This window comes from Chiroxiphia lanceolata, chromosome 3 (genome assembly GCF_009829145.1).
Source record: "Chiroxiphia lanceolata isolate bChiLan1 chromosome 3, bChiLan1.pri, whole genome shotgun sequence".
NCBI lineage: Eukaryota > Metazoa > Chordata > Aves > Passeriformes > Pipridae > Chiroxiphia > Chiroxiphia lanceolata.
Genome location: NC_045639.1, coordinates 62,352,419 through 62,364,648, shown reverse-complemented (window position 1 = coordinate 62,364,648; position 12,230 = coordinate 62,352,419). Strand labels below are relative to the sequence as shown.

At 41.9% G+C, this 12,230-nt stretch overlaps 1 protein-coding gene across 4 annotated transcripts; it reads left to right on the top strand.

Annotated features, from left to right (window-relative positions):
* The first annotated feature begins 416 nt into the window (after nucleotides 1-416).
* RNF146 (ring finger protein 146) lies at nucleotides 417-11,479 on the top strand. 4 transcript variants are annotated; one of them, XM_032681720.1, is made up of 3 exons: nucleotides 417-531; nucleotides 5,921-6,065; nucleotides 9,712-11,479. In XM_032681720.1, the coding sequence occupies exon 3, from the start codon at nucleotides 9,713-9,715 to the stop codon at nucleotides 10,769-10,771; it is 1,059 nt and encodes a 352-aa protein (XP_032537611.1). In that variant the 5' UTR covers nucleotides 417-531; nucleotides 5,921-6,065; nucleotide 9,712; the 3' UTR covers nucleotides 10,772-11,479. The 4 variants fall into 4 exon arrangements, with proteins under 4 accessions (XP_032537611.1, XP_032537614.1, XP_032537613.1 ...); XM_032681722.1 differs by lacking the exon at nucleotides 417-531 and adding an exon at nucleotides 700-718; XM_032681721.1 differs by lacking the exon at nucleotides 417-531 and adding an exon at nucleotides 942-1,393.
* The last annotated feature ends 751 nt before the right edge of the window (nucleotides 11,480-12,230 follow it).

The window sequence follows — 12,230 nt, the reverse complement described above, 5'->3', positions numbered from 1 at the left end:
AGGATGGTGTTCGAAGATTCGGGTTTATTTGTCATCATCCTGCTCTAATTTGACAGTCGTAAATTAATTTCCCCACGTCGAGTCTGTTTTGCCGTGACGCAACTCGTGACTGATCTGTCCCTGTCCTGATCTCGACCCAGGAGCCTTTCACTGTGTTCCCTCTCCCCATCCCAGTTGAGGAGGGCAGTGACAGAGCGGCTTTGGAGGGCAGCTGGCGTCAGCCAGAGCCAGCCCCCAAAAGAGGAGAAGTTCTACACCGCAGGCCTGCGCCGAGCCAGGCCGCCATGACGGCGGCGGGGCGGAGCGGGGTTGCGCGCGTGACGCTTCACGCTCGCAGCCCCGCCCCCGCGCGTCACAGTGGCGCGTTCGGCTGCGCCGTCCCGCGCGTGACGTTGGCGCGTCCCGCTGTCCCGGCAGGGGCCGGAGGGAGCGGCAGGTGGCGGCGGAGCCGAGCGCAGCCCAGCGCAGCCCAGCGCAGCCCAGCGCAGCCCAGCGCAGCCGAGCGGCGCGGGCCGGCCGGCGGCCCGGCGGGTGAGTCCCCGCGCTCGGTGGAGCGGGCGGAGGGAGGCGGCGGCTGCGGCCACCAACGGCCGCTCCGACAGCGCCCCCTGCACCGCCGCCCGGGGCCGGGCCGGCGCTGCCTCTCTGCGCCCCCCCCCCCGCCGCCGCCGGCGGGGAGCGGCCGAGCCGGAACGGGCGGCGCGGCCTCCCCGCGCGGGTGGGTGCCCCGAACAAAAGGCCAGCGGAGCTGCGCTGAGCGGGGCTAGGGATGACCGCTCGGCGGGCAGAGCCCTGCCCGGTATTGTTTTGGCGGTGGGGAGGCTGGGGGGTGTCACCCACCGCCGCCCCGCCCGCGGGGTCACGTGCCGGCTGTCGGAGCTGCGGCGGCGGCGGAGCTTTTCTCAGGAGCCCTTCCCCATACACCTTCCCTGAATCCCCCCGGAGGGGCCGGGAGGGAGAGCCGGGACCGCAGGCAGAACCTTCCCGGTCCTTCCTGCCTAGCTGGGTCCCTCCCGCGGAGCCGTGTCCCTGTGGGAGGCGGCGCCCCGGCGCCGTTGCGGGGCGAGCTGCGCGCCCTGACTTGGGCTGGGCGCGATAGTCTCGGAGGTGTTTTCCAACCTGATTGATTCTGTGACTTGGGGGTTTCGTTGTGTTGGGCAGCAAAATAGGTCACGAGCATTAGTCGTGGCGGCGTCACGCGTGGCGGAATCCCCTGGCCGAGCCGGCGCGGCTCTTAATTCCCAGAGCGATGTGCAGCGCTTTAGTGTAGCTCCGTTCCTCCGGGTGCCACCGCTGTGTCCGGCCGGCTTCGATCCCTGCCGGCGGCGGCTGAGCGGAGCCGCAGGGACACACGGACAGTCGCGGGAGCGCAGCGCGGAGTACCCAGAGACAAGTAACTAACTGCTCTTAATGGAAGTGCTTTTGTTTCTTTGTGCTTGACGGTCACTGCTCAAGTGTTTGGATTTGCATCCCTTCGGAATGTTAAAATGGGACGTGAAAAATGGGTCCCGCTTTTGGCGTGATACGTGTTGCGGCTGCTGAAAAATCGTTGCAAAATATGAAGTAGATGGGAGGTTTTCGTAGGAACAAGACAATCGGAATGGTGAAATAGTTAAAACCAACTAAAACTGTGGGGGGGTTAATTTTAGTACAACTTTTCTGTGTTATGACTGAGAAATACTGTAGGTTTTGTTACTGGTGTGTGGTATGCAAGTACGTATTAAAAAATTTCAAGGAGGAGTAGGGAGAAGAGCTTTAAAACGTTTTGGTTTTGTCAGGTTTGTAGTACTAAAAATCCTGCCTTGCTTTGTTAACTGCTGCCTCTGGACAGTGGACTACTCAAAAATAGATTCTGAAGCATCTCTAAAAACACACTACTAAAAATTACAGTTTGTAATGGTATTGAAGGCACAGTGAAATCTTAATCTTCATTTGGTCATCTTGAGTAAATCTTAAATATTGATTGTTTTTGCAAGAACTTTCTTTATGGTTTTGTGTGGTTAAAACTGTGGTTTCTTTACAAGTGTATCAGAGTGCCGGTTGTTTAAATTGCTATAATGCAAAATCTGTACTAAGTGAAAGAAAAAGTTCTGTTCTTGTTTCCTTCAAAATATATTGCATCAATTTAGATGTAATTGAATTGTCATTTCTTTAGAGAGCTGGAACTGCAGTATTTTTATAGCCTATTGAATAGTCGTCTCCTGGTAAAGTCTTTATGTTGAAATTGATTTTTTTCGCCTGTCTTCTATGCATGTTAATCAAGTCTATGTATAGGAAGAAATGTACTTACTTCAGTTTCTGAAGCATTGATAACTTAGGATGAACCAGTCTCTGCTTCACTTTTTGCACACTAATTTTATTTGAGAAACAAACATTTTTCTTTGTTAAATAGATAAAAATATTAAGTATGCTCAAAATTCAATATTAGTGCTCTGATTGTAGCATAGGAGAACAACCTCATTTTCAATACATATGTAGCATTTTAATACTAAAACGATTGACTCTTCTGCACTTGACTATTCCTTTGTGATTCAGTTCCAAATGTACAAATAAATGTTGGGGGGTTATTAATGTGTAATAAGGAATAAGGCAACTTGAAGCCTTATCACAGTCAACAATTCCTGAAGATACTCTAAGTTTAAGAAATGGATACAGAAAAGTAGGCAAGAAGGGGAAACAGGTTATTTATCTGTTGTGTTGTCCAGTGCCAGGGACAGATTTAAAAGTACCTGATAAGACTCAGTACCTTCAGCTGATACTATATTGACAGTAGCAGACCTTCAGATAGGAGAGCAGTTTTTCCTGTTAAATAAACCAGCCACCTTCTTTCTTCCCCCACTGTTCGGCTCCCGGTGACCTGGGGGGAAGGGCAGAATTCTAGGGATCTTTTCCCCCCTCCTACCCTCCCATAATTGAGTTACAAATTAGGGAGCTTGATGGAAAAAAAATCCAAGTATTTTATTACAGAAGAGAATTTACTCCTGCAAAGTAATACTGTAGCTGTGGAGTTTTGAAGTGAGGAAATGGTGAATTTGTGATAGATGTTTTAGAGTAATCTCTATGGAGTTGCTGAATTTGTGTGATTAGCTGTCATTTGAAGTAGGACTCAAATAATAGTTTTTGTTTGGTTTGGTTAAAAGCTGATGTTAGCTGAATTTACCAATTGCTTGTGCTTGTTTGTTTTTAAAACGCTAAGATTTTACTTACAGAGGAGGTTTAAGACTGTAGGTAACTCATCATCAACATTTAGGAGCCAGCTTGTTAAAAATGTATGTTTCTGGTTTTGTTGTTCTTTTTTTAAATTTTTGCTGTTTTAAATCAAAAAGTTGAAAAATTGTACTGGGCCTGATGACTTACTGGGCATGTTAATTTGATAGGCGCAGTTGACTGAACTCATGAGAAATGGTTTCATTCCATCTTGGCCTAGTAAAAACTTGACATTGTTCTTAAGGAGAACCTGAAGTCATTTTGGGAGATAGGTCTGGTGGGAAGTCCAGCACTTCAAGATCTTAAAATTGCATTCAAGGGGACAAAGAGAGCAATTACATGCTGGCTGAGCTTCAGTTTGGGAAGGGATGTTGTCCAGTCTGAATTCTTGCTCCTGATCCTTGTCCTTCATCTGTTGCATCTTTAAAGTTTCAAAGTAGGTGATATTCTGGAACAGGTGATAGGATGCAGGGTTTTAGGAAGGGATACTTGCAGGTTGCTGCAGAGATTGTTAACAGGAAAAAAGAGAAAATTAGTCGCTAAGAATAGAGCACAGCTCTTACCCACTTGACTTCAAAGGGGAAGTCATCATGCAGGAAGGGGCACGTGTGTAACCACAGGTGTTTGTCAGTCTGTTTAGTAGAATTTTCAAGACTGGCTTATTAAATAACCATGTCATGAAACATAGAGGTTACCTGATGTCAGTGTGTGAACTAGTTCTTTTCAAGAGCTGTGCAGCAATTGGAAAGTTGCTCTACCACAATCCTGTAATTCTGCTTTAATTGGATTCTTCTAGGGATAATTACGTACCTTGCATGCATTTTTATTTCCTGAGAAATCTCCCAGAACTGACCCAACCTTTTTCTGCCATCTCCACATAACATTTGGTTTTATGATGTGCTACCTCTAGTAATGGATTGTGAGAGGTAGGAGATAAAAGGCTTCAGGTGATACCTACCGAAGTAACAGAAAGACCGCTTCCAAAATGAAGGTCTGAACACCACACCCACAGCATGGAGCTTGTTGCAACTGTGTCTTTGATCGTAGAAAACATAGTATCTTGTCTCAGCGGATTAGTAGAGCCATCATTTTAACGCCATTGCAGCTCTTGATTTCAGATTGACGTGTGAAGAAAGGAAAGCTGCTAGAACGATGAGGGGAGAAAAGGTGTGGATAGGCTTGTTAATTTTTGCATTTTTCCTTAGGAGCTCTTTCTAAAAATATCTGGACAGAACATTACATGGAGCTCAGCTATAAAGTAAATAACATATTTGAATAATGTTTCTTACACTGAAGGCATCTGACCGCTTCACTCTTATGTTGTTAATGATAAATGTTCAATCATTTGCTGAAGGACTATAGCGTAGAAAACTATAATGGTCCATGTTCTTTCAGGGACTTACCACTTCTTGACTTTACTCAACTCTTACATATCTGATCTGCACTGTGTTTGTGCTGAAATGATTCTTTACTTGAACAAATTGAAATTGAAGAGGTGACATTCTTAAGTCTGCTTCAGATCATTCCTGTATGTAATGTTTTGCAGCAACTGGAAATTGTAGTTCAAAATTTAAGAATCATCCAGAAAGCTACAGTCCAGAAGGAGGATGCAACTCTGTGACTCATCAGTCTTTTTACAGAGGATTCCCTGAAAATGGTACTTTTAGATCGAGACCTTCCCGTTTAGGGTGTGAGAATGCAGGAGTGAAATCTTGATGGTCTCCCTTCCCTACTGGTTTCCAGTGATTATTATATATTTGTGAAACGACTTGGCTCTGGTTGGTGACGTACGCCAAATGTATGTGACTGACTTTATCTGCTACCCTGAAGAGGGGTATATCACCTGAGAGGTGTGGAGACTGAGTTGCATCCTTGTCCTCTTTTTCAGAGACTGCATGCCTTTCCACTGATGAACCTCAGAGCCCTTCAGCACGTTTTAAAGAAATAAAGGAAGGTTCTAATTAATTTTTGTTGTTGTTTGTTTGCCCTGTTAAGTATCAAATCTAGGTCATAGAGTTTGTTCATAGGCTGGTCTGAGGACATACATATGTAGATTTATAAAGGAAAAAGTGCTGAATGGTTCTGATGTTCATTCATTAAATGAATGTGTGTGATCTCTGTAAAAGAGGACAAGGATGCAAGGCTCTGAGCCTTGAAATATGGAGAGGACCCAGGGGAAATCAGCTGTTTGCATGTGCTGTTTTTTCCTTAAGCATCTGATAGTAGTCCCTGTTAAGAGACAACACACAAGTCTAGGCTGTCCTTTAGAATTATATATCGATAGTTTTATAAACAGCTTTAGGAAGCCATTGTGACGTTTTAAATTGCCTGAATATAAGGGGTCATTTATCAGAGGTTTAATTTGCATAAACATAACATACTCCTAACTTTGGTCTTGTTTCTCCTTTTGTGTACATGGTCACTGCATGGAAATAAGCAATTAACTTACTATAATCAAAAATAATTTCCTTTTATAATACTTTAAAAAAAAGATAATTTGCTTAACCCAGACATCAAAACAAAAACTGTGGGCCAAAATTGATTATTGCAAAAAATAAAACAGAATTCTGATGATATTCTTATTGAAAATAGCCTGCATCAAGTAAATAAAGGCATAGTAATTTCTTTTCTGTAACAGAACCATGGCATTGTATTTTGCTTGCTTATACCTCTGGACAACATTGTAATGGTGGTATTATTTGCTTTCCATTAGTTTGCAGAGAAGCTGAAACACTGTAGTGTACCACTGGGCAGGACAAGTCAGGAATGAGCCATCCTTGGGAAGGAGGACCTGGAGACGTCTGAAGAGAGGACATTTTAGTCTTGTGGCATGCTTCAGTAGAAATTATTCAGAAAAAGTAAGCTGTTGTTTTGTTAATGGACTTATACATGTCAGCTCCTTGATGGACTGTTTAGTTGCAGTTAGAATTTGCCTGGAATGAAATGAAAACATACTCAGTTTTGAGGTGGGTTTGTGTGAACTTACCTTTCCTTCCATTAGAGTCCAAGAAGGCCTGGGGTATTTTCATGTAGTTGTTATACATCACCTCTTCCATACTTTGTGTATTGATGAAGGCCCCATAGCTTTGAAAATAAATGTATGTTTTAGTACTAAAAATAAAAACTCACAAAAGAATAATAAAGAGGTGGGTTGGATCTGGCAAGATTGTGGACTGATTCCTTCTCAGTTGCTTTTTAGGCTGTATTATGTTAAAATGCAGAGCTCAGGTGCTTATTGTTCCCTTATTTATACCTGAATTGAGGATCCTTCAAATACAATTATTTTTAGAATTTTTCCTTGTGTTTAATTAATTTTTAGCCTCACTGATCAATAATGTGATTTTCTGTGTTGCCAGGAATGTCTTAAGGGAACCCAGTCCTCCAAAAAACAAAGCTTTCCTGTTTGATAACAGTTCTGATATGAACTGATATTTTGATTGAACTTTGTTATAGAATACTGCCCTTAATTTCAGGAAAAATATTGTGTAGTCAGTTTTGTTTAGGTTTTAATACCCTGTAGTTGCAATGAAAGTGCTTCCACAGGCATAATGTAGCAGAATAGCAGTCCTAGATGGTTTTTTCCTCTGTTCTGAAGGATTACTTCTTCAGTAAAAATCTATGTACATATACATTCTCATACTGGCTTATAAACAAACTCTGTGATCTAGATTAAATACTTAAAAAGGTAAACAAAAAAGGATTAATTAGGATCTTCCTTTAAAAACAAGAAGTGAGACAGTATCAGTTTAGTTGATAGGAATCTTCAAGTGCGTAATTGTCCTGCATTCTGAGCACATGCAACTGCAGTTGTGCTTATCTTTTAAGAGTTTTATGTTCCTGGGTAGCATTTTTTTAGAGATAAGGGTTTGCTCTTCCAGCTCTATTAATTTTGTACTTAACATTTTCCTTAGAGTCATTAAAAATAATGTATGAATTTCAAGATAAGGCATTTATTCATTTTCATATCCTGCATTATTGTCTTGATCTAATAAGGAATCACAGATCCCTAAAATTAATGGGTGACTGATTGAGCACAGTTCAAGAGTTATAATTTTTTGCTTTCAGTGAATAGGTGAAAACTTTTAACTCTTCTTTTAGATTACCTTTAGTTTAGCTCACACCATCAGAATTTTGTTTGTCGAAGTGCATGGCCTTTTTAACCCTGCATTGCATTTAAATCACCTCCAAAATCTTAATTATGATATGTGACTTTTATAGAAGTTACTTACCTACAGATTGTTCTAATCTTTTCTTTGCATCTGGAAAGGATAAGCTTATAAAGGATATTCAGGGAGAAGCAGCCTTTTGTAAAACTGTAGCATGGAAGTAAAAATCTCTGCTGCTGTGCCTTTTTGCACAGTAGTATCTCATTATGGGGGCACTTGAAAATACAGATCCTTTACCTCAGCCATGGTTAGTGCAAATTAATCAATAGATGGATTTCTGTCAGCTCTTCTGTTGAGAAATACTGGTTGGGTTGTGTTCATGGGTATTCTGAAATCTCAGTAGATTTTCTTCTCCCCCTTTTCTAGTAAGTTTCTCATTATAAACCCCTAGTTTTGCTGTAAAAATCTGTTTATTATAAAAATATAACCTCAAAAGTGTGAGGCTTCCAAAAAGCGACTTGTTCACAACATTGTTAGCATGGATCTCACATAGAGGTGTGTACTGTGGAGTGAAAACATAGTTACCAGCTGGTAGGTAATGCTGTGTCTGCATCTGGCTTGCTGATTTAAGAACTACTATGCAGATTTGTCATTAATCTCAGAGAAAGAAATTCAGATACAAAACTGAAACATTGGTGGATACAATTATGTGCTACTTCGGGAAAAAGTATTTGAGCTGTAGAGCTTTTAAAAGAATTATTTGATAAAAAGGGATTAAAGAGGCATTGATCTTTCAAGAGGAAATTGTAGTGATAGAAGGGAACAAACAGCATACAGAAATATATTTTTGAGTAAACAGCATATAATACATTATTGTAAAGATAAATACAGATACTGAAGCTTTTTTTTTTTTTAAATTTTAGCATGTATTTATAAGATTTTTAAAGCAGTGGAGGCTTTTACAGCTAAGCATTTTCTCTTGAGGTAACACATTGTGCTAGAAATGTGTGTAACATTAGAACAGACTGTCCAGGGAGGCTGTGGTATCTCCATCCTTGCCCTTTTCAAAAAAACTCAGCTAGACAAAGCCACGGCTGATCTAATATAGTAGTGGTGCTGGTGCCATGTGGGGCAGGAGACTGGACTACATGACCTCTAAAGGTCTCTTTTGACCCACGTGCCTGTGGTAGTTTTGCATTACCTATTCCTAGCTGCCTGTACAACAAAGACTACTTTCACTGAAGGGCTGTTTTGTTGAATATCAGTCTCAAAGTTCCTTAGGAATTGAAATGAAAAAAGGCACCTTTTTAGGCCCTGTTCCGCAAAGCCCATTCTTCTCCGTCATTTGATATCTGGTGTTTGGTTTTGACTGTTAATAAGTAAAAGGAAAATTACCATGAAACAGACTGTGAAAGATTGCCATGGCAAAAATGTAATTGAGAAGACATTTGCATATTTAGGCTAGAATTTTTCAACTACTTAAATCCTACACAATGCCAAAGTGACACAGTTTTGCATTACCCATTCTCTTACAGTTACAAAATCATATTTAATGACAGAAATAAGATATGGCCAGAGAAAGTAAAGGCAGTGACTTCCCAAGCCAGTCAAGTCACAGCTGTGTGTCTGCTGGAATATACTGCTGCTTCTGCTGGTCTGCAGTGATTCCTTTCAGGAGGCACTCAGATATATCGGGGAGTTCTCTTGATGTTTAGGAAGAAGGAATCCAAGGTATTTTTGAAAAGACCGCCTCCGTTTTCCAGTCTGGTTCTTTCTGCAGCCCTGTGGTGGTTCTGAGCCCAGTTTGAGGGATAGCATACCATGGTGCATGGGAACTAAGAAACAGAGTGGGGAAATACTTCAGCTGGGTGCTGCTGCCAGGCATATTTTCTACTGGGTATACCTAGTCTGAGGTACTGTTCAGGCAATCCCTTAATCAAATGAGTGATCACCAGTAGTCTAAAGAGAGATTGTTTTAAGTTCAATGTTTGCAGCTAGGTCACCTCTTGAGGAAAGAATCAGAGTTTATTTAAATTTCCTGAGGAGGCACCAAACTAACTGGTTGGCTGAAGGTTTATTAGTCAACACTGCTTCAGCAAGTGAATAGAGGAAATTCCAAGATTTGTTTTCTAACTTGGTATGTTAACATGGCGAAAATTAAACAGATAAAAGATTGGTGATCAGCAAAAGAAATTCTCCCAGTACTTGATTTAGTTTGTCACTTCAGGAAACTGAATGTAAACCTATCAATATTTTTTTGAGTTGAGCTTCATAAATGGTAACTTACCTTAAATTAAGGTAAGTGTCTCATTCTGTGGATATTGAGGTAAAATGTGATGCAAGGTGCCAGTTTAAGTTGACACAATAAACTGATTTAAATCTCTTTGATCCTCTGCAGGATGGCTGGCTGTGGTGAAATAGATCATTCAATCAACATGCTTCCCACAAACAGGAAGACAAATGAGTCGTGTACTAATGCAGCACCTTCCCTGCCAGTCCCCGAATGTGCTATCTGTCTGCAAACATGTGTCCATCCTGTAAGTCTGCCTTGTAAACATGTTTTCTGCTATCTGTGTGTGAAGGGAGCTTCTTGGCTTGGGAAACGATGTGCACTCTGCCGGCAGGAGATTCCTGAGGATTTTCTTGACAAGCCAACCTTATTGTCACCTGAAGAACTCAAAGCAGCGAGCAGAGGCAATGGAGAATATGCTTGGTACTATGAAGGTAGAAATGGTTGGTGGCAGTATGATGAACGTACCAGCAGAGAGCTGGAAGATGCCTTTGCCAAGGGTAAAAAGAGCACTGAAATGCTCATTGCTGGTTTTTTATATGTAGCAGATCTTGAAAATATGGTACAGTATAGGAGAAATGAGCATGGACGTCGCAGAAAAATAAAACGGGACATAATAGATATACCAAAGAAGGGAGTGGCTGGGCTGAGGCTGGACTGTGACACTAACACTGTCAACCTGGCAAGAGAGAGCTCTGCTGATGGTGCAGACAGCACACTGACTCCGGGGGCTGCGGCTGTGCAGCCTCTAGCACCCATTTCTGTGAGGCCCCTGCCATCACTGGATGGTCAGCTGTTGAGTCCTTCAACACCATCACCTGATACAAGCAATTCTCTAGAGAACTCTTTTGCCCACTTGCAAATAAATGGAGACAGTATGGCTGAAAGGAGTCATAGGGGAGAGGGAGAAGAAGACCACGAATCATCATCTTCTGGTAGGGTGCCAGTCCCTGACACCTCTGTTGAGGAGACCGAATCGGATGCCAGCAGCGATAGCGAAGATGCGTCTGCCCACATTCAGGAACGCCCATCCTCTGTCCAGCAGAGACATTTGAATGCCAGTGCAAGCCAGCCAGGAGCAGATAGACCAGTGGCAGGGGGTGGGGTGGTAAACACAAGCGTAAGATCTAGAAGGCCAGATGGACAGTGCACAGTCACTGAAGTTTAAATCTAGAGCCATGCGAAAAAAAACTCGCTTGTAATTTTCTGTAAATTTTCTGTCCACATTGGCATCGCACTCAAACCTAGCAGTGTGTTTGGTGGGAGGGTGGGGTGAAGGGGAGAAACAGATTTGGCCTGTTTTAACTTAAGTCTCTTAACATGTCTCAGCTGGAAGATTCTTAACTGTAGGAAACTGGGTTGTCCTGTTAATGGTTTGAAAGCTACTTAGCAATGCCCAGTTTTCTTGAGAATGTCTTGTGTTTATTTTGTAGCATTTTCCCCTGGAGATACTCTATCCCTCTTTAGCCAATGTATATCTACTGTACAACTTGAATTGTCTTCATTACCTGACTGTTGCATTAAGTGTCTTACTACTTTCTGCATGGATTGATGTATGAAAAGAACACTAAAGCAATGTGGAATCAGGCAAGGTGTTGGGTGTGAAGCAGGATGCTTAATTTAATGTGAGAAAATAGATGTGAGTTTGGAGTTAAAATGTGTTTTTGCTAGACAAGAGCAATCATTTACCTTCTTTCAATGGAAATGTAAAAATGCTGTTAACTTGTGTTGCAAATTCTACATGCTCTCCATGGCTTTTTCTCTGGCTTCGCCATCTAGTCCTTGTAGTTTTGTTTTTGAGGTCTTTCTTGATCTGTCTTGTTTTTGTTACAGAATTTATAATTTAATAAAACTACATTTTATCAGTAACAATCTCTGATATGTTTCCAGTTTAACTGAACTTCACTGGAGGAATTTGAAAGAAAATTATCATAAAACAACTTCCTGTTTTTGCCAGAAGAGAGGACTGGCTCTGAGTGGCATCCTGAAGTTCTTGCATCCCTGACTGGCTTTTTCTCAAACACAATGCTGTAGGAGTATCGTCTTTTCTACTGAAAAATCATGAGTTGGCAGGCTTATTGCTCACACAGACAACACTCATTTCTCATCTGAAGAGCTGATTTACTCACTTCATTGTTCATGGTGGGCAGAAGTATCACACACAACCTTAACAGCAGAAATATTGAAATGAAAGAGCATAAGTTATCAAAGTTGACCCTGTAACAAAGGACATGGATATTAAGGACTGTATTGCTGTTTATCTGTTCATAGCAAAACTAGTGGCAGCACAGAAGGGGTAGTTTGTGCATGTACTAGCAATCTAGGAGCTGCATTTCTACAAATGGACTTCTGTGTATCACAGAATGTTAAAAGCCAGATCTTGAAAAGCACAGCTTGTCTTTTCTGTCTGTGGCAGTTTTACATTTTTTCCAAATTGTGAAACAGCATTAGTTGATTCTGGATTCAGCCTTTATAATCAAGCTAATTAAACTCCAATTCTTAGTGTATGTGTCCCTGAACTGAAAGGGTCAGTAGCTGGTAGGTAGCTACTACAGATCTTAAAACAAAAGTTGCTTTAGACAAACAACCATTTGAGTGGAATTAAAAGGGATGATTTTTAAAGATGC